The 16647-nt window shown below is 38.7% G+C and overlaps 1 protein-coding gene across 8 annotated transcripts in view; it reads left to right on the forward strand.

Annotated features, from left to right (window-relative positions):
* Positions 1 to 16647, forward strand: part of GRM1 (glutamate metabotropic receptor 1) — a 182546-nt gene that overhangs the window by 112407 nt on the left and 53492 nt on the right. For all 8 annotated transcript variants that reach the window (XM_030268163.4, XM_030268165.4, XM_030268166.4 and 5 more), the window contains exon 4: positions 304 to 539. In XM_030268163.4, the coding sequence (XP_030124023.4) occupies positions 304 to 539 (236 nt within the window). The remainder of the gene's footprint in view (positions 1 to 303; positions 540 to 16647) is intronic.

Consider the following 16647-nt stretch of genomic DNA (forward strand, 5'->3'; position numbering starts at 1 on the left):
AAATTAAGCAAAATCTCTTCAGTCACAGGGATATCACAGCACAAGCTCTGCCTAAATAACCTTTCCAGAAGGACAAGGATAAAACCTCATTATTCTGGATGAGTTAATGAGGACTCTACACACAATCAGTCAGACTGCTCATTTCAAGTCGCTATCACTCTGCTTTCTCTGCCTGAATTTTACATCTTTAGATTCCCCATTAATCACTTCTTTCCAAAGGTGCTGGCCTGCCTCTGGCTGGTTGCTTTTCCAAAGCCAGCTTTCTGTCTTTGTGTAATAAGTGGTTTTTTTGCCTCTTTTCAGTGATGGCTGGGCAGACAGAGATGAGGTCATTGAAGGCTACGAGCCCGAAGCAAATGGAGGCATTACTATCAAGCTGCAGTCTCCCGAGGTGCTGGCGTTTGATGACTACTACCTGAAGTTGCGGCTGGACACCAACACCCGCAACCCCTGGTTTCCCGAGTTCTGGCAGCACAGATTTCAGTGCCGCATTCCAGGGCACCCGCTAGAGAATCCCAACTTCCAGAAGAATTGCACTGGTAACTTGTCAAACATTTCAAATATTTCTTCCGGTTTTTGAATCCGTGCTCTGGCAAAAAGTTTTCTGTGGTTCTGGTTTGGGTTTTTCTTGTTGTTTTTATTGGTTTTTTGGTTTTTTGTTTGGGTTTTCTCATTTGTTTGGTTGGTTTTTAATTAAATGTTTGTCGTTGGGGTTTGGTTTTTTTTTTTTTTTGGTTTATCTTGTGAAAAGAAAGATGGTGACCTCAACTTTTATAGATAATAATCCCAGCTCTGATGGGAGTATATCTGGTGCTGGTTGCACAGCCTTCTCTCAGGTTCTTTAGTTTTGCTCTGTTATAGAGTGATTTGTTCTCCTTTTACATTTTAGGCCTATGCTAATTCTGAGTGCCCAGGTTTGTAATATGGCTTGTAAAAAATAAAGGGCCATGAAATTTTACCAAAAATAAGAACAAATTTATACTTTTTTTCTTTCTTCAAAGTTAGGTTTTGTGATCAACTGAGGAATCAGGAAATTCACAGACAGTATTATGGTAGAAAACCAATTTTAAGGAAAATTGAGTGTTAAACTTGGCAAGTCATCTGCTTTAACTTTTTTTTTTCTTAGCCCATTAAAACATATACAGTTTGTTTCTACTATATAGCATTCACATAAAAAACATGGAAGTGACTCTGACCTCATAGCAAGGGAAATGTAATTGTGCAGTTACATTTTTTCTCTGTGCAGAGTTTTTCTCTTCCATTCAGAATCTGAGAAAATGAACTAAAATATTTCAGTAAGAGTAAATTTATTAGAAAATTAAGTGAGAGATTATTACATTTTTATGAAATACTTGCTGAATTATTTTTGCAAATATTTTGTTTATAGTTTGCAAATATTTGATTTGTAGTCAAAAATGTATACTCGATAGTAAGGAAGTTATCTCCTTAGAAACAAAACTAATGAAGACTTACTTTTCATCGATTTCTGTCATATTCTTTACATTTTAACCTCCTGTATCCCCTAGCAGTAATCTCAGTTGGTCTTCTCATGCTCTCTGAGCTGCATTAACATAGTTTCTAGTTCTTCCCTTTTCCATCAGTAGTATTTCCTAATAAGGACTTCCACAGTACCTTTTGTTCCTCCCCAGTTCTCCTATTCAACATCGAGGCACATCACCAAATGCTGTCACTGACTTAAAACTGGCCTGATGTGCTGACTGGCAGGCCTGTCTGGGTGCTGGTGGACTAATAGCAGGCCAGACAGGCTAAATCCATATTGAGTTTATACTGTTAATTTCTCCTCAAATGAGTTACAAACCTTGGACTTTACCAAAATATTGATTTTTTTTTTTTGGTAAATATTTAATCTGCTTTAGAAATGCTTCAACTCAGACAAAGAAGTTGATATAGGCCAACAGGGGCAAAAATTGCTAAGGAGAGTTGAGTGATTTATGCACAGTGCAAATGCACAGCTTTCTTTTGTAAGAAAAGAAACTTAAAATTGCATGGTTTTGTTCATTCCATTTACACAAATAAATTTCATGCTGATGAACAAAAGTTGAATTTCAAGACATCTCAGCAGCTATTAAAAACATGAGTAGTTTGTTAGCCAGTCTTTTTGGTTATGAAACTAAAAACTTGATTCTGAACTGTCACTGTCACCCTTTTTCTGGTGGATCAAAGAAAAGGGAACTCCCCGTGTGGTGACTTCAAAATGCCAACGTGGGGTACTTCTGCATAGAATGTGTAGGTGAGTTTTCAGACAGTGATTGCTGTAGAGTCTAAAATTGTGCTTAAGCAAAAAAAAAAAAAAAAAAAAAAAAAAGGGTTAAGAAAATAATGGAAGAAAAGAAGTGGAGGCTATTTTATTAAGAAAATATCTCGCCCCAAACTTTTCAGGATATCCCAGGTTTGAGACCACAGGACATTGGAGAAGTTCTGAAGAGGTATCATCACATGCCTGCACAGTGTTCTGGGTTCTCAAGGTGTCAGGGAGCACTGAATTCTGATAATACTAGTAAAACACAAAATAATTTGTCTACTTTGGTAGACTCTGACAGTTAATAGCATCAAGTCAGGCATTCAGACATCTTTCCCTCCTCTAGAAAGCTGTCAATTTTTGCATGAAACCTTAAAATATGTGACAGTTCTTAGGCTTTGCTGAAAAGCAATCAGCTCTTAAATTTGGTGGTGTACCACTGATAACCCTCAGGCTTATCACACACAACTAAAAAAAATCCATAAATGTCTCAAGACAACAAAGGGAAGCATCACAAGGTATCTTTCCCAATAATGACATACCTACAGAATCAAGAGGTCTTCATGTCCCCAGAAAATCTGTGGGGGACAGATTTTTACTTAAAAACACAGATCTGCCTGCTGACTGTCTGGCACCACCAAAGCTTTCTGTGAACATATCTTTATCTGACATTTCTGGAAGGTTAAGAATGTCACTTTAAATACTAGCAGCTTCAAAGCTGTTTGGTGGAGACTTTCACTCCAAGGAGGTCTAGTATGACAGTGCCAAGAAACCGCCTTCTTTGTCTCTCACAGATTTGGAGGCAGGACTTTTCACAAACTCTCAGTTAAAAAAGGAGTCTCTTGCCTCTCCCCTCCTTCACAAAGTATCTCCGTACTCAATTTGAAGAAGAAAAACCATGATTCTCAATTAACAATAAGCACTAATATTTGAAACCTGTTAAAAGTGACAATAGATGATGTGATTTTTGTGGTACTACAAATTTAAGTACTGCTGCCACTCCTATATCACCCTAGGAAAATCAGTAACCAGTACTTGTATCAAGCACCTTATCTCCAGTATATCTAAGAGCTTTTTCTACTACCTCAATATTCCTATATAAAGGCATGTAGGGCCATGCATCCTGGAAAAAGCTGAGTCCCCTGTGGTCCCAGGAGTCCATGCACATTATTAACAGGTGTTGTGACTATCTCTGGGTCATGACCTCTTTTGTATTACGGAAGTGCTCTGTTAGTCCTTACTGAGAACAAAACACACCCATAGACAGCAATTTAACATAGACAGCAGTTGTAGAAGGCAATACTGCTGAAGATTGTTTTCCATGTCTGGAGAGCTATCATCTCAGGAAACTATATTAAGAAAAAAAGAACCACATGCAAAAGTTCTTGTGATAGGTAAGCATAGTGTAATTGTATTTACACAGCAAGGGGTTTCCTAGGAGCAGACAGAAGCAAGAAAAAAAAAAAAGACAGTGTTGTTCTTTGAATACCTTATTAAAATATAGTCACAATATTTCAACCTATCTATGTTTTGAAAAGGAGATTAATAGCAAAGTTTGTATTTGTTGAGAATTTTCAGTTATTGGCTGCCCATTATAATTTACTCACATACAATCTAATCAGTTTACTGATTAATTTATTCAGAACTGCCACTGGCATATGAGTTTCAATTTTTATCATTCATAGATAGGCAAGGAGTTCTCCTCAAGCAATTACAGCTGCTGCATCTGCAATTTCTCTCACCCTGTTACTGTTGAGTCAGCATTAGCTCAGGATTGCATACTCCCTACGAAGCAAGGAAAAGCTCGTTCCTAGAAATCGCCCTTCTCTCATGACAGAAATTACTGCTGGAATTCCCTCATTCAGTCTCTGAGAGGACTGATGTTGTCCTTCAGAAATTCTCATATTACACTGAGCCCTGAATGTACACACATATTTTTTGGGGAAAAAAGTATATCTGCTCTAAGCACTATTGGAAGAAAGCAAGTCCGAGTGTTCTCTACTCTATGAAGGCTGTAGGATGCCTAACAGTTTGCCACAATTTCAGAATAGCTCATCTGGATTACTAGAACTAAGTAGTAGTAGCAAAAAATTCTTGGGAAGAGAAGAAATCCATCAAGACTGTTGCAGTTACTGCTCATTTAGATCATCCCTTCTTGCAAAAATTAAACAACTTACTTTTCCCACCTGGGAGGCAGCCAAATGAGTGGGAGCTCTTTTTGACTCATTCTTTGCAATGTTTCAGCCAAGTGCCTCTTGTAACGAAATGCCTTTCCCTATCCCTCTCTCCTTCCCTCTTTCTCCAGATGCTATAGAAAACATTCTTCCTCAACAGGATTTAAGTATAGAAATTTTATTACATATAGATGTATTGGATCTGGCTGAGATTGGCTTAAGCTTAACTTTCCCCACAGCAGCCTTCATAGTGCTGTACTTTGCATTAGTAGCTAGAAAAGTGTTGGTAACACACCAGTTTTTTCGGGCACTGCTGAGCAGTGTTCACACAGAACTGAAGCTCTCACCCACCCCATACCCCCACCCTCAAATGCTGGTAGGCTGGGAGTGAGCAAGACAGCAAGAGGGGGCAAAACTAGTTTACTCAAACTGACTAGAGTTCCCACACCATATGATGTAGTGGTCAGCAATAAAGGATGAGAAAGTGGGAGAGTGTTATTAAAGCATTTGTCTTGCAAAGCAACACATTGAGGCCCTATTTCCTGGGAAGCAACTGGACATCATCTGCTGATAGAGTTAGAGAATTCATTCTCCTTTTCTTCCATATATGGTCTCTGGGTTTTTTTAAATTGAATTACCTTTATCTTGACCCATGGGATTTACATTTTAATTTTATATATTTTTCTTCCCTGTCCTGCTGAGGAGGAGTGAGAAAGTGGCTTGGTGGGCACCTGCCAACCAGCTGAAGTAAACATACCACAGTACCAATGTACACACATTTGTATATGGATATCTCCTAGAGTTTCCTGGATATCCAGTAAGCCAAAACCACTTCCAGTACAAAATTGTTCTTAAATTTTTATGTGCCACTAAGGTACTTGTAACGTATCCCATGTAGATGCTACAGTCTGTAGGAAACAAAGTATGTCTTACAATTCTGCACGGACCCCTGACACATAGCAGAATTCAGAAATTCACACCATTCTTCATGCCCTTCAGATGAAAAGTCAGAACAGAACAGAGTGTTTTAACAGTAACAAAAAAGGCTGTTTCTGAATTTGAGGTACTAAGACAGTATCTGACTCAGGATGGACCTGACAGAAAGTTCCCTCAGCACACAGCCTCAGGCACTGCCCCAAGGAACAGTTCCTACTTAGTTCATTAGAAAACTCAGACTTTTCTGCATTTTGCAGATTGTACACTGTCAGCACAGTTAGATGATAGACTGTGTACGTCAGGCAACAGAGTTTAGATATTTTTCCAGCAGACTTGTGGGAAGTTTTCTCCTCCCTGATCTGATAGCCCAAATGGGAGTGTTTTTTTCTTTCCCCCACACAAAAATACACTGGCTAATCTTTCTCTGTTGCATGTGGTGAGCCCACACAGGCCAAAATTAAATGCAAGTCATACTCACACAGAAATGATGTAAAACTCAGTGCAATGCAAACACTTGTAGGGATGTCCAAAAGCTTTTATACAGAATGCCTTATTCTCCTCCTGGCAGATAATACAGTGGCTGGAGTTTATGTAAACCAGGTGGGCTGAGTCCTCCTCTGCACCACCAGAGGCAGCTATGAAATTGGTAATGGAACTGATGAAAATAACAGATTATGCTCACAGCAGTTCATCTGCTGGGACAACAAAATACACTGGCAGGCAATCAGCACAAACATTTTTCAATAGAGCAAAGTGGAACAAAGTGGGCAATTCATGATTCATTCATTGATTCAATTGATCATTGTGAAGAAGGGTTATTTGTCAGTGAATGTATTTGTTGCAGATAAGAACAAGAAATGTAGATATTTTTTGTTCCAAAGAAAGTTGTAGTCCAAGTTGCCTTTAGGATGCTTACTCATACTTTGGTCATGCCCTAAGGATTTCTTTATCTGCTAATTTCTGTCTTGGCCCAAGAGAACTGCAAGCAATCAGTCTGAGTGCATCCAGAGTCACAAGGATCATAGGATCACTCAGTCTAGAAGATAGCTCAGGAAGACTGTAGTCCAACTCCCTGTCAAATGATGGTAAGTCAACAGTTCAGACCAGGTTGATCAGACCTTGAAAACCTCCAAGGTGGCACAGTGTTCCTGGGCAACCTGTTCCTCTACCTGAATGTGAAAAAGTTTGGCCTCATATCTAAAGAGAGAGTCTAAACTTCTCTTGTTTCAAGATATGCCTGTCATCTCTTATTCTTCCACCAGACCTCACTATGAAAAACCTGTCCCTCTCTTCTTCATAACCACCCCATAGGTTATGAGGTGCTGTTGTAAGGTTCTCCTGCAGCCATCTCTTCTTCAGGCTGAACGAACCCAGGCCCTTCAGTTTGCCCTCAAAAGTAAGGATTGCAGCTCCAGATCATCCTAATGGCTCTCTGCTGCAGGTACTCCAGGTTATCAGTGTCTTTCTGTATTAGGGAGTCACAAACCATATGCAGTGTTCTAGGTGCAGCCTGATGAGTGCCAAGTAAAGGTTGGCAGTAGGTAATAACATGATTTATCACAGATAAGCACATTATTAATCCTCCTCATCATGTCTCAGTCATTGGTTGAGCTGTTGTTACCATCCTGTTTACAGGAGGCTGCTTGCCATCACTCCTGCCAAGGATCTGTATGTCCACCCTATTCTTGTGTCAAATTTGGTCCTAAGGAGGTGTATTTTTTCCCATCTCCTTTCTGCAGCAGACATAAACTTCCACCACACCTGGCCAGCTCTGAAAGACCACCATAAATTGTTATACCGTATTAAATCGTGAGCAGAATATAATGATAGCAGAAGAAGCTTAAAAAGAAGGCTAAAGAGTAAATTTATGCTTTATACTAAAGAGTAATTTATGCTTTGGTATGAATAATGCAGAGTCATGCTTCTTGAGATAAAAATGTCAGGGAATATAGATTATTTTGTGACTCTAAAGATCTTGGACTATGTTTGGTATGGCCATAATCTGAAAGAGATGTGGAGCACAGTGAAGAGGTGGTTTAGGCATTAGAGACCCACACAGCAATACAAAAATCAGTGCAGTGTTACATGAACATATCAGCTCAAATAGTATATTTATATCTGTGGACTATTATCCAATCATTTCAACAGTTGGTTCTGAAGTCAGGTGTTGTTAGCCTCTAGTTAAGATTTCTCTGAAAAGCATCCCTAAGTGTTTGCCAACATTATCACCCACACATTAAAAAGTAATTAGTTTTATCCCATCCAGATGTGCAGTTCTTGTAATTTTAGTGAAAAGTTTTAGGTTTTTTTCTGACATAGGATATCTGTGGTTTAAAAATGGTACTCACCAATTCAGTGCCCCTGCCAAAACTCTCCCAATCCAGATGCCACTCACTTTCTCAGCCCTTTCCCTTCCTAGTCTAGGAATGGAGTTGAGAAGTAGAGGCACAAAAGGTGAAAGTCATGGGTTAAGATAAGAAATGAAATAAGAAAGTGAACAACAGGAGAACAATAATAACAATAATAACAATGGAAGGTATAAGACAAAGGAACAAAGAGATTATTTACATGAAAAACTACAACAAATATCAACCAACTCTTCCCCACCACACCACCTTTTCTCCAACGGGAGGGGAACATGAGAGAAAGTCCCTTTCTCTCACCTTGGCAATGATGTAACATGATATCAAATAACATTATAGTCTTGGCTACAGCCCCTCCCAATGATTTTGGCTGAAAAAAGGACAAGGATAATAATATCTTTTGTAGAAGATCTAGAGGGCCTTTAGTCAACCCTGTAATGATGTTTGTTTTTCTGTTTTTGTTTGTAAAGTTCTCCTTTACTGCATTTATTGCACCAGGTGGGAAGACAGAAGATATCAGTCTGCTGCATATTTCCATCCTGAGACACAGTTGTACTTGGCCAATGCATCTTTCAGATTACACCCAGGCCACCAGTAATGGCGTTCAGAGCTTCTCTTAATCAAGAACTTTTTCTCAAGACCCACCCTACTCTTAATAAATCTGTATGAGATGACATGGGGTTCTCCTTTTCTCATCTCAGTGGACAATGCACTCCAGATGTCCACTTGATTTATCTACACTTTTCTGGATGCCTGAATGCATTACCAGTGAGAGCTGATCTGAGTTGTTTCCAGAGTTGGACAAATTAGATCCAGCAGACATTGTTAGTGCTCAAACTGCTGTGTCAGACAAATGTGTAGGTATTTCTCTGAGAACATTCTTTTTATCTCAACATCTGCTGGGCTCCCCCATGGAGCATATGTCCCATGAGATTTTTCATCAGCAGAAGTGCCTACAGTAGGAATTACTGCCACTACAATAATTCAGAAAAATTAATTATAAGGGCTGTTGTGCACTCTAGCAAGTCAGCCACTGCTGGTAAGTCACCTTTGTGGTGTACAGGAGACATATTTTTAAGCTTTTGAAGAAGGAATTAAGCTATTGACATGCCATAATTTCTTCAAAATATATTTTACATTTAGTATCCTGTGATTTGTCTGTGCTCACCTCTGCTTTGCATTCTCATAATGTATTTAGGTCCTGTATCACACTCTTTGTTCCTCAGTATGAGGCAGAAGATCCTAGTGATCCCAGGAGTGATCAAAACTGATTGCAATTTCATTGGCACCTAGATCAAAGCCTACTGGGGACAACTTGTCTGAAAATATTCTAGTTGCTATCATTCTTAGTCAAGTCTTTTTTACAGCAGATGAGACAGGATTTGTAGTTTCATTTTATTGCCCAACGTTACAGGCAGCTTTTAAGGCTTAAAGATGAGGAGGATTAATAATGTGCTTATCTGTGATAAATCATGTGAATTATTCAAAAAAGATATAATGGCCAGGTTTTTGTTCATTTGGTTCTAGTTCTTTGTGTCCATGCTTGAAAAAAAGCAGTTATATTTATCTTATATTTTTTGTTTCCAAAAATACTTTTAAACAAGGCTGTCTATAAATATACAATAAAAATAAATATCTTTCTTCTCTTGGAACCCATAAGAAAAAAATTGCATGTGCCTTTGTAAACAGCAGTGAAGACAGTGTGCAGAACCATGCATATTACAGCAGCATATGACAAAAGTTTTTTGAATCTACACCTGCATTTTCCATTCTGGATTTAACAGTAAAAGCTTGCACTTCTGGGATTAAAATATCCTCAGGTAGGCTTGTGACATTCACCCTGTTCCATTACATGGATAAGCTGATGGTGCTACTAAGGAAGAGGACACCTGAATCATTCTCCCATCATTGTGCCTCCTTCAGGCTCCTGTCTCCTGTGCCTAGAGAGATACAGGGCCACTCCTGACTGCTCAGATTGCCACAGATGATTTAAAGTTTTATCAGGAGCACGGTGAGGACAAAAGCACACAATTAAAACAAAAATTGACTTGTTCCTAGAAATCAATTTTTTGTGCAGGTTGCGTATCAGAACAATTAGCAGAGATATAAACATTTAACCAAACCAGGAAGTCAGTCAGATGGAATTACACAAGTAACTGATCTGAACACAAGGCAAACTGTTTTCTGTTATCCCTTCATGTCTTTTATTAGATGATATCTTCCATTTCCTCATTTACCTGTAGGTGGAAAATTTTAAACTCAGCTTGCAAATGTTGTCATTACTGGCAGCATTAGCCCATAAATCAGGTGTAAAGGAGAAGCAGGGGAGGCTAACACATGTAGGCACAGTCCCACATACTCACACCTGTCTAGTTGCAGACTAGAGATACTCTGCATACAAGGATATTTTCTGAAAAATAGCCAGTAGCATTCTTAAAATAAGTGGGTTCCTCTGAAAAGATTGTGGGCAAGCAGTGGCATAAAGAACAATAAGTTATGAGCCTGAGTGGTAAAACCTAAAACATGAAAACCACAGAATTTCCTATTCAGAATGTGCTGTTTTAGTATCCACAGGGAGAATAATCTGATGGAAGATGTGTTGTATGAAAAGTAGTGCTACTAGAATAAATCTCAGTTTTCCCATTCGTACTAGGATGTCTGGGGAAGTGTAAAAGTCTGCTTGTGTGGAGAGTTAAGGGAAAATGATAAGATACTGCATCAATACCGCATTTGCTGGCTGAGCCAGAAATCCACTGTAGCACAGCAAGGTACTAGACCAGATGATTTCAAAATGTTTCCTTCAACTAAAAATTTTGAGATTCATACAGTAGAAAGTATCTTTGGAGGGACCCACAAGTTCAAAGCTTCCATTTAGCTCTGGGTTCAGGCTCAGGTCTATAGGAATGAAAAAGCAGGGCTGTTTTCTTCAAAGCAGTAGCACTGTACACATCATGCTAGGCAGTGAACTGTCTACTTTCTGCAGAGGCCAGCTTAGTCTGGCTGCTTTTTCTAGGCTTATTTTGTCTAAAAATTCATACCACAGGGCCCGTTTTCTTGTGAGATCTCAAGTACTTGAGTGTTTTCTGCGTTGTCACATTTGGCTACACCCAGGAAAACAAGAGGTGGGCTAAAATGGATGCTTTTAAAATTCTTTCAGATCAGAAAGAATTCTGCTTTTTTCCTGTTGAATTTGACATGTGACTACAGATTGTGGCCACTAATTTTATCTTCTGATTTGCTTAGCTCTAGTTTGCTGCTAGCCAGTGATGCATTGTCCTTGTGCAGATATTGTTCAGAAACTCCTAATCTCAGCTTAATTTTAAGAAGGATCATTTCTGTGATACTGAACACAGCTCTGGGCAGGTGTCCAGGTAAGGGGAAAATAAAGTGGGTCTGTGATCTGTGTATTTGTGATTAAATTATTTAAAGCAAGGGTTAAAGAGAACACGTGGGTGCCCCTAACAATCATTTGAAAAGTATACTTAATTTCACCAAAACCTCTGAGTGTACTCTGCTAATTTATTGCATGGCTCAGCTGGTTAGGGTGGCCAAGACCATTTTGCAGCTCCAGAGCAGCTGCAGTATCTGGCTTTGGTCCTGGGAAGCCAGGGGTTTTTCTGTAAGAAACTGCATGTTTGCAGGACTGCTCTGTAGCCTGAGCTTTGCTTGTTGGATATGTGGCTCCAGAAAGCCAGCCCTTCAGACAGAGGCTGTCTTGTGCAAGGTTATGGACTATTAAAAACAAAACAAAACTCAAAACCAACAGCAAACTTGGCAAAGGAGAAATTTGGTGTAAGCTATATTTCTGCAGAAGTAAGGCACATTGGTGTTCATGTTGATTTCTATTGTCAGCTAATGCTGGTGGTTTTAATACCACCTTAGAATTAAGAACAGAAGGGAGGAAGAAGGTTTGTTCTCTTAGAAGAATAATTTTTAAAAAAAGAAAGAAAAAAAACAGTAGTACTGGCTGATGGGTGGTACAGACAAGAATTCTGAAACCCTTCTAAAATCACTAGTGATTTAAAGCAGAATACATAGTGGGTATCTTTCCTGGCTGCTCTTTGTACTCATGCAGTACCACTGCAATTTAAGATAGGAAAAGACCAGTTATGTCATCTAGTTTGTATCCTACCGTGAGGGGTGTACTTGGTCTATTAACATGAGATTTTGACTCACACCTTTGAAGTCCCCAGAATTTCATGCCCATACACTGACAACTGCCACTACTTAGACATTTACAAATCTAGATCAATGGAGGGAAGAAAGTTTGTGATTTGTTCCATAATCTGTTTCCATGCCACATAGGAGCACAGATGAATATGTGTATTTTATTACAATCATCATATTTTTCCACTCTAATCTAAAGACTTTTTTTTGGGTTTTGTGCTGGTGTCATATATTTAACATATACTGAGAATAAATCTCTTGTAAATTCCTTTGCCCCATTTGAGGATAATACATTCTATGGTTAATATGAAAGTTGCTTATTTTCAACTCTGAACCAGCATTTTCTGATGAAGATGCACAAAATTAGACTCCTCAAGTGCGTGTTCTGAGACCTAGATAAATTGGCCTGATTTTTAAGGGTACTGATCTCCCATAATTTCTATGAAAGTCAACAGCAGCTAGAGAAGTTCAGGCATTAATCAAGTCAATTAATTAGGTTCCTGAATATGTATTCAGGTTCCTAATTTAAGTAATGTATGGTGGATAATGTTCTGAAAGCTGCAGTACAATTACTGAGTTCCATATCTTTCTTTCAGATAAGGTCTTAGGCTTCATATAAAAAGTATGACACCTGAAATATAATCAGTCCTATTTCCTGAACTTTCCATTTTTCTATTGTACTGTGTTACAATGGAACATCTAACAAGGATATCTGGCTCAACTTTTTTTTCTTTTTATTAAGAGTGAAATCTTGATTAAAACTAGCCAAATAGCATAAAAATATGTATACATTCCTTTACATTTGTAAATTAATTTGATTTTAAGTGTGTTCATTCCTGTCTCATGTAAGAGTAGCAGCAGCTTATTATCTGCTAGACTTGTTCCACATAACTGATCTGTTAAGAATAGTAGTTCTAAATATGTCTTTAATTGAGTGTGCGAGTAAGGCAGCAAGGTTACGTAGCTACCTAAGGGAAAGGGGAAGACTCAAGATTGGGATTCCTTTCTTTTTAATTGTTTCTCCCCAGGAGTTCAGGTCATATAGAAAATGGTCTCTGTGGAATCCTGTTCTTAGAGAATCTTGGTCAAGATCCACATGGCACAGGGAGAGGGCTGTGAAGAAAGCAAGACACAAAGGCAGATCCAAGGTCTCTGTGATAATAACTACATTAAATGATATTAGGATTAAATTGGTGCCTGAGGTCTTGGGAGCGTGGACACTGCAGAGTTTGAGAGAGGCTCAGAGACAGTTTGTTGTTGAACTCTAACTGACAGAGGTAGCTATGTGAGACAGAGTAATAGTAACAAATTAAATTCTCTTCTTTCATATTCCCAAGAAAAAGGACAGAAGAAAAGAGAATATAATAATAATGATAATAATAATACCTCCACCACCCCAAAATAACTGCCCAACAAAACCCATGATACCAGATGAGAATATGGCCTCTGGACACACTGAGACAGATCAAAAGCCATTCCATTCCATTCCATTCCATTCCATTCCATTCCATTCCATTCCATTCCATTCCATTCCATTCCATTCCATTCCATTCCATTCCATTCCATTCCATTCCATTCCATTCCATTCCATTCCCACTGCTTGTGAATCTTAAAATAACTGTGCTGCTGCCTATGTCCTTTAAATGTAAAGGCTGAGCCTGACCCTTCAAATGCCTTTGTTGGCATTAAATTTTAGTCAGTTAATGAAATAATAAGATGGATTTCAAATTATACATTAGGATTTGAAATCAGCATCTTTGTTGATTACATACACAAACCATTCAACCATTCAATCAAAGAAAAAGATCATCTGGCATATTTTGTTCCTGATTATAGAATGAAATATTAATTTCTAATTAAAATAGGAACTGCGAAATAATATGTCGCTGCAGAAGGTGAATAATAATTTCAAATAAGTAAAAGAACATATTGTGGTCATTTTGCAGGCAGATAGTACACAGTCCAGCATTTGAGGAAAACAAATTAATCATAATAATTATTTGTCAAGCTCTCATAATAATTGCTCTCTGTTTCAAAAAAAAAGATGCTGGAATCACTTCATATTCTCTTATATGGTTGGGGTTTTTTTTGTTTGTTTGTTTTTTTTTGTTGTTGTTGTTTTTTTGTTTTTGTTTTTTTTTCCTAGAATGAATATGTAATTTAATGTCATGTCCTAACTATCTGAATTAGCATAGATTTCTTTTAAGTCTAAACTGCTTCTGACTTGATGGATACCCAAGTTCGGAATCAATATTTTATTGATTTCCCGTTTAAAGCCTTGTGTATCATGTTTGAGTATTTGACCATAGTAAGCCACTGTATTTCCATGCGATCTCCTGGTCAGTTCCATGAGCCTTCCAATATGTGATCACAGAATTTTAATCAGGGTGAACTTCCATAAGCCAGAATAGCTGAATATTAATTATTTTTATGATCTGCAAGTAGGGGAAACATCTTTACAGCTTACTTGCTTCATGATGGAGTTAATTCCAAACATTTTCATTAGAGTGTGCATAAAAATGAACGATCATAACTTTATTTCATTATGGCATTTTTAAGTATACTTCTGGTTTGGCACATGACTTCAGCCATGAAAACTATGGCACATAAATACAAAAGTCATGCTTCTTTTCAAACCAGTTGTACTGATGCTTACTTGGGAGTATTAGATACAGGAAGTGATTTATTTCAATTAGGGGCAGTTATTTTCTTCTGTTGTTTCCCAGTGTATTAATTCCAAAGAACAGGAATTAAGATAATAGCCAAAATGAGGCAATCAATAACTTCAAAACGTAGCGTTTTTGGCAGGTTTTTGTTATCTTGCTTCATTGTTGAACATTCTGTGAATTGTACTTCTCAAGCTGATTTCATTGAAGTGCACACACAAATATCATGGATATTAATATTTTTTTTATGCTTTGAAGTGGGCTGAGTTTTTTTCACCTTGCGCTGAGCTATACTTTGTAGATCCTTCAATTTTTATTTCATTAAAAACCAGTCTTCACTGCAGAGCTATTTCTTCAAGATCATTCCACTAAAAGCTAGTTTCAAGGGGAAGCAATGCTAAAATGTCCTGCCAGCTTTTAACAGTTCATAGCAATGAATGTACAGAAGGAGTTTCAAATGCCAGCTTGAAGGCTTGTTTAAAGAGGAAGGAATCTCAGCATATCATCCTCATAGGGCCATAAATACTGTATTTTTTGTAAGTAAAATTTCTTACGTGTAATTTTAGCCTAGTGGGAAGAAACACAGAAGCTTTAGGCCGTGTCATCCCCTACAGAGGCTTTATTAGGCTGAGGAGCTTCTGTCAAGCCATCTGCTTTAAGTGGGTTCCTCCACACCTGCATGTCCCCCTGTACATGAACTTGTGGAATTTCTCTGCTTGTTACCTAGTTTCTTGCTATACATACTTTTGTGGACTTACATACTTGCAACTTTTCAACTCTGTGATCAGTTTCTTCAGCTCTCAGTGATAGGAGTTGTAAAGGCATGGGAACAATCTGTGTAGATTGCAAAACCTGTGATATTGGAGAGCTACACCTTGCCAGGGGCAGCCTAACAAAGGAAGAGACAGCACTCTCCTGGGGCTTCTGGTGTGCAGACAGATGTGCTGTTAGCATGGTCCTTAGGTGGTGCATTATATTTCCCTTCAAGTACTTCCTTTCACTGCTAAACAAAACCAGAGACAGAGTAGGAAATGCAGATTTATGGAGAAGTGGAAAAGGAATTTTTTTCTCCAACACAGCCTCTCACTCCAGTGATGCGGTTCTGACAGAGGCATGCTGGCAATTGCTCCAAAGGCTCCAGCCTTTCTCCAGGCTCTCCTGAAGGCAGACAGGGGTTGCAGCATTGCACATCAGCTATAAGTGCTTGTGAATATGTAATATCTCACCCAGATGTGCCCTGTCTGATCAGCCCTGCATTGTCCTGTGGCATAAGGCATGCCCAATCTTCACATTCACTTGAGGCTGCAGGCAGCCCTAGGAACGTGACAGTCTTCTCACCCCTGCTTAGCTTCTGTGGGTCACAGAAAGGAGACTGTCTGCTCTCCTGGACAAAGGCACATTAGAACACATCCTCATCATCTCCCTCAGAATAAGCATGAGTTATGTGCATTGTCACTTGTTGCTCCTCCTGGAATCATATAGTTGTGTGAGAGTCTGAATGTGCATGGGAAGAGGCAGAAAGAGCAGATGGGGGATCAAGGTTCAGACTCTCGTATCCATTTAGCAAAGTCTGCAGACTGGGAAATGAAGGAAAAGTTAGCTCACTTTCCTTCTGTTTTGCTCCCAAGTCATGTGGTGAATTCAGACTTGTCATAGGGCTGGCATCACTGCTGGGTTCCCTTTCTCCTGCCCTGTGCTTGGAGACTCTGACACTCACTCTACATCTGATTAATGAGTGAGTCAGCAACTTGTACAGTCATTTCTCCTCACAATGTTTCAGCTTCACTGTGGCACTGTTGTATTTGTGTATGCCAGACTTGTTCCAGAGTCTTTGACACTAAGCCCTTAAAGCTCTAATGTGCTTACATAATATGATATGGAGAACCAAGAAAGTAAATTTAATTAAATATTTCCCCACTCCTTCTGATACACAGTGAGAGACAAAAGGAACTTCTTCTTGTACACTGGGGAATAACGTGACATACTCACAAAAGCAGCAAGGAAATTGGAGACACTGGTGGTGTATAGTACATATAAAATGGGTACTGATCTTCAAAGTTTTAGGTGTTAGAAATCCGAAA

This window comes from Taeniopygia guttata, chromosome 3 (genome assembly GCF_048771995.1).
Source record: "Taeniopygia guttata chromosome 3, bTaeGut7.mat, whole genome shotgun sequence".
Classification (NCBI taxonomy): Eukaryota; Metazoa; Chordata; class Aves; order Passeriformes; family Estrildidae; genus Taeniopygia; species Taeniopygia guttata.